The 5,259-nt window shown below is 53.9% G+C and overlaps 2 protein-coding genes across 2 annotated transcripts in view; both read right to left on the minus strand.

Moving 5' to 3' along the window:
- Positions 1 to 443: 443 nt before the first annotated feature.
- LOC311356101 (uncharacterized protein) lies at positions 444 to 1,361 on the minus strand (the record flags this gene model as incomplete). Its single annotated transcript, XM_084475875.1, has 1 exon — positions 444 to 1,361. The coding sequence occupies one exon, from the start codon at positions 1,359 to 1,361 to the stop codon at positions 444 to 446; it is 918 nt and encodes a 305-aa protein (XP_084332001.1).
- A 3,779-nt stretch (positions 1,362 to 5,140) lies between these two features.
- The window catches only part of LOC311356102 (CUGBP Elav-like family member 4), a gene marked incomplete at both ends in the record, with an annotated part of 73,974 nt that continues 73,855 nt past the window's right edge, over positions 5,141 to 5,259 (minus strand). The window contains one exon of the mRNA XM_084475876.1: positions 5,141 to 5,254. Within this exon, the coding sequence (XP_084332002.1) occupies positions 5,141 to 5,254 (114 nt within the window). The remainder of the gene's footprint in view (positions 5,255 to 5,259) is intronic.

Genomic DNA, 5,259 nt, shown 5'->3' on the forward strand with positions numbered 1-5,259 from the left:
AAGAGTGATCTCAGTCCAAAGGTAAAGGGCTGACGGCGTTTTGTCCTTAATCTTCTGGGGGGTTAACACGAGTGGGCAACCATAACCGCGCAGAATTCATGGCTTTTTGTTACGTTGATGTAAAATGGACGGTCATTTTATTACAGAATCAACAGTGAAACAAGCATCATCATCGTTCTTTTTCAGTTTCTCTCAGCAAGTAAGTAAGTCGTGCCGAAAACGCCTCATTGTGAATGCTGTCCGCGTACGGAGGCGAGTCTGAAAGTCCCCGGTGAACTGACCTCTGCACGGAGGGGCGACTCCCCAAGTCTTTTTTTTCCCCAGAGAGCAGCGTTCCGTTTCAGTAAGTGCTCTGATTGTCTGGCCACTGTGGCTGAGAGGAGGGCAGTGCAGACTCACCTCCTACTCTCTCGTTCCTCTCCTCCACCTCGACTCACCACGGGTCAGCCACTCAGCGACGGGGGCACCACCGCTCCCCCCTCACCCAGACACACCCTCTTACAGTCGGGGTACCCGCCGTACACCGGCGGGCCCGCGGGTCTCTTGAAGGCCGCCGGCTGCTGGGGGTCCGCGCCCTCTCTCTCCTCCCACAGAGCGCTCAGGGTCTCGGGGGGCTGGTAGCCCGGCTCTCGGGGGTCCAGGGGGTCTTTGGAGAGGAGGATGCTGATGGAGGGCACGGTTCGGTGCACGGTCATCTCCGACGCCCCCCCTTCGTGGCTCTCCCACACCTCCTTCACCCCCTTGTAGCGCAGCTTGGTCAGCTGGTGCAGGGATCCCACTTTCCTCTTCATGATCTCGGCACAGGTGATGGTCTTGGTGACGGCGCGACCTGACCCGGTGAAGACCACCTGCCTCAGGCCGCCGGCGGCCCCGGAGCCCCCGACGACCCCGCTTCCCCCGTCCAGCTTCTCCCCCTGCATGCGGGCCATGGCGAACCCCATCAGGTTGCGGATCTTGCTGCCCTCCTTCACGCGCATCTCCAGCACCCCCGAGGCCAGTCCTGGGAAGGGACTGGGGCTGTCCTCCTCGGTGCGGAGGATCTTCTTGAAGCCTCCCTGGCCCGGCTTGGGGGCGCTGGGAGGACCCGGTGCTGATGCTGAAGGCAGTGGAGGTGGAGGCGGCGGCGGTGGTGGTGGTGGAGGTGGTGCCGCAGTCGGTTTGGATAGGTGGAGCACATTGCTGCCCACAGAAGACGGAGCAGGGGCGTGATACACCGGAGTCTGGTAGCTGAGGCAGGAGCCCGGGGTGCCTCCCACCTCCAGGTGGACCTGCCGGTTGAACTCGAGTCCCGGGTGGGGCCGGACCACGTCCCTGGGCAGGTAGTGGCTCTGGCCGCTCACCACTCCACAGCTGGTGAACATATCTCCTCTACTCAGCGTCCTCGGTTTGGTCCCCCTTCAGTCACGTACAGCTCCGTACGGAGAGAGGATCAGGATCATTTCCCCATGGTGGTATTTTCTTTTTTACACTTTTCTACTTTTTCCCTTCCTACAGGCAAGAACCACCACAAAGTTTGAAAGACTTTCACATAAGCCCTCTTTAACGTTCTCCCCGAGAGCACTATCAATGGGCTCTTTGAAGCCTCTCCACGGTAAAAGCTGGACACTTGAGATAAAGCAGCCGGCTGGTGAATTCAAAACGCTGTCGCAAAGGAACCACACGCAATGTTCTTTCTCTCAGAGAATCTGATTTGCTTATCCAGAGACGACTATTCACAAAACGTTCAGTAGACAGAAACAAAACGCAGAACCGAATAGCGTTCTTTAACCGCGCCGTCCCTTCACACGCTGTATACTTAACAACAGAAAACACGTTGTCACACTTCAAACTAACTTTTTTCAAAAGAGAAACTTAAACGATAACCTTTGCGTTCAGTGGCCGGTTCCGCCGTCAGCTGATCTCGGTCCGCTCGCTGTGCAGAACTAAAAGAGCTGAACTCTGACTCTGACCTCTGCCGATGATTTGCTCTCCCGGTTGCACAGCTTTGAACCTGTGGCTGGAAGTCATCCAGGACTGGGTGGGGGGGGTTGGGGATGCGTGGCTCTCTGCTCCCCCTGTCCAGGCGTGGCCGCGGAGCTCCGTGCACCCTGCTACGTCTCTTTCCCCCGGGGAGATCTGGCCGTGTCGTCTCCCAGTGATGTTCTGGGAAGTCTGCTCTTTCCCCCACAAAGAGACGTGAGGGACAGGAGCCGCCTCACAAAAGCTCACAGGAGGAGTGTCTGTGTGGTTGAGGGGGAGCGTGAGGGAGAGAGGAGACAGCCCTCTTAAAGGCGCAGGTCTTTCATCTCTCCGTCGAACTCCCCTCCCTCTCTCCCTCCACGACTGAAACCTGCCTCCCTCAGAGCGGGGGGAGGAGGGGCCCTCCCGCGTGGCCCTTTAAGAGCCTGGGCGCAGATCCCCGCGGCAACTTTGTCAATCTCTTTAGAGGACGTTCCAGTGCATGTGTTCAATGTACATGACTGATTAAACCTGAGTTCTGGAATAGGGAGCCAGTCAACCTTTAAAAATGCATTTTCAGCTGTGAAACAATGAATTAAATTAGCCCGCGTTATAATTGAAAACATCCTTCAAAGAGCCATTGAAAGTCAATGGCATTAAAGTGTGCTGTATTTACCCTCTATCCTATTAGATGCTATTCTGACCGGTAACCCTTTCCATAATGTGCTGTTAATAGCTTCATTGTTGGGGTAATCAAGTCGCGCGCTGCAAATCTGTGTCTCTCTCACGCCCGGACGATTCCACGGCTACAAGGTTGAGCAGCCCCCACGAGCAAGGGCACCGGCAAACGCTAAATATAAAGAGAAAAGAAAGGGAGAAGCACAGAGGCAGAGCTCCGGGACTCCCGGTTTAAAGGGCTATTGTAATTGTGTGGCTATCTTCATTAGCTCTGCTGGAGAGGGGGGGGGGAGGGAGGGGGGGTGGGGGGGTAGTGAGAGGCGGTTGGCGGTGGGGGGGGGGTCTGCACAGGTGAGCAGGAAGACAGTTGGGATAATAAGCATCTTAATGGCCTTTCCATCACCGGAGGAGGGCGCTGGCCCGACCGCTCCCACCCTCTGCTGGGCCAGACAGCTGTAGCCGAACCCCCATTCCAGCGCGGCCGCCCGCCCCGACAGGTGGACTTGTTGTGGTGTGTGACTGACAGATGGGAGGATAGGTAAAGACAGCCCACTGAGGCTGAACCGATGAGGCCAAAGAGAAAGAGGCAGACAAATCCTAACTGTTCTCCGCTGGCTGGCTAGCCCCCGCGGCGCGCGGCGCACAGCTAGTCCCAGAGGTTTACAGCGGTTCACAGAGAAACATGGCCCGGTTTGGGCCAGGGTTTAGCGCCCACTAACCCACTGTGGTCCAGGGATTAGCACCCTCTAACCCACTTTGGTCCAGGGTTTAGCACCCTATAACCCACTGTGGTCCGGGGTTTAGCACCATGCTATCACACAGTGGTCCAGGGATTAGCCTGATGCTAACCCACAGTGGTCCAGGGATCAGCACAATGCTAACCCACAGTGGTCCGGGGATTAGCCTGATGCTACCCCACTGTCTTGTGGATCACCTCAGATCCCTAAGCAAATCAACATATATGCAAGTTGAATAGGTTGTTTGTATTGATTTAATGTTATTTTTACTTGGCTTTCTTGTAGACAGGTGAGGGGCAGATTCAAGTCAACGAGCCAATCACAAGGAGGCACTACAGAAATCCATTCACCGCACGCGACGCGGCAACAAATGTCCTTTATTTTTCTCTTTTAATTTTTTCTCCCCTTGCTGAAACGAAGATGACAGAAAGAGGGAGAGAGAGAGAGCAAAGAAAGAGAGTGAGAGAACAGAGAGAGAGAGAGAGAACAGAGAGAGAGCAGAGAGAGAACAGAGAGAGAGACCATAGAGAGAGTGAGCAGAGATTGAAAGAGAGAGAGAGAGAACAGAGAGTGAGAGAGCAGAGAGAGAGCAGAGAGAACAGAGAGCAGAGAGCAGAGGTGGGTTCTGAGCACTCACTACCAAAGTGATCTTTCTGTTGTTTGGAAGAAATTACCCTCATCAGTCATAGAGCGATACGCATCTGCCTTTGGGGTTTCTGGTGATGTTACTGCATAATAAACTGTGTTTGTGTGCACATGCACATATTGGAGGGGGAGAGAGGGGGGGGCGAGTCAGAGAGGGAGAAAAGGGGGGAAAAAGGGGGAGAGAGAGAGGGAGGGCAGGGCTGGGGTAAAAAAGGCACAGAGGTTACTGACGTTTAAAGTGAGTCTGTAATCGCCCCTCTTTAGAACGGGATTCGGTGTATAATTTGCCTCCCTATTCAACTTTAAAAAGCCCTTCCGTTCAGAGAAATAATAGACTCAGCAGTACACCGCCTGAATCACATCTCGTGTGGTGGGGGCACGAGGAGGCTTTCCAATTTGTTTTGTGTCCGTCCAACCCATCGGCCACGCGGCCGTCCTGTGTGCCCTGCATCAGCCTCTGTTTTTATGAGGATTCTATTTTTTTTTGCTCTATCTTTTTAACGGCCGTGTTTTAACGATGGGAGAAGGGGCTACGCTCACGCTCGGTCACTCCAAACCTCCCTGTGCTGCCCCTGAGCTCCGGTACCTCTCCAAGCACCCCCCCCCCCCCCCCCATCCCAACCCACTTTATCTGACCTTGGCTGGCATCTGTGACAGCAAAGACACTTTCTCTTTCTCTCTCTCTCTCTCTCTCTCTCCCTCTCTCTCCCCATCCTCCCGCCTCTCGTGTCTTCTCCCGACTCCCTCCTTCGCTTTCCCTCCCTGCCTCCGGCGTGCAAGCAAATAAAGCATTTATTCTGTGGGACTGTGACAAATGGTAGCGCTTGTGTGTGTCTTGCCGCTTTCTTTAGCGGTACACTCCAGACGGCTTAACCGCCGCGGCCCTGTTCCTGTCCCTGTCTCTGTCTCTGTCTCTGTCTCTGTCTCTGTTTCTGGTTCTGGTTCTGGTTCTAGTCCTGTTCCTGTCCCTGTCTCTGTCTCTGTCTCTGTTTCTGGTTCTGTCTCTGTCTCTGTTTCTGGTTCTGGTTCTAGTCCTGTTCCTGTTCCTGTTCCTGTCTCTGTTTCTGTTTCTGTTTATTTTTCTTTTTGTGTTTCTGGTTCTGTTTCTGATTCTGTTTCTCTATTCATTTTTGAGTCTGTTTCTATTTCTGTTTCTGGTTCTGTTTTTGTTTCTTTTTAGGATTCTGGTTTAACTTTTGGTTCTGCTTCTGCTTCTGCTTCTGCTTCAGATGACACTTCTGTGTCTGCTTCAGATTCTGAA

This window comes from Micromesistius poutassou (assembly GCF_964030765.1).
Source record: "Micromesistius poutassou genome assembly, chromosome: 12".
Taxonomy (NCBI): Eukaryota; Metazoa; Chordata; class Actinopteri; order Gadiformes; family Gadidae; genus Micromesistius; species Micromesistius poutassou.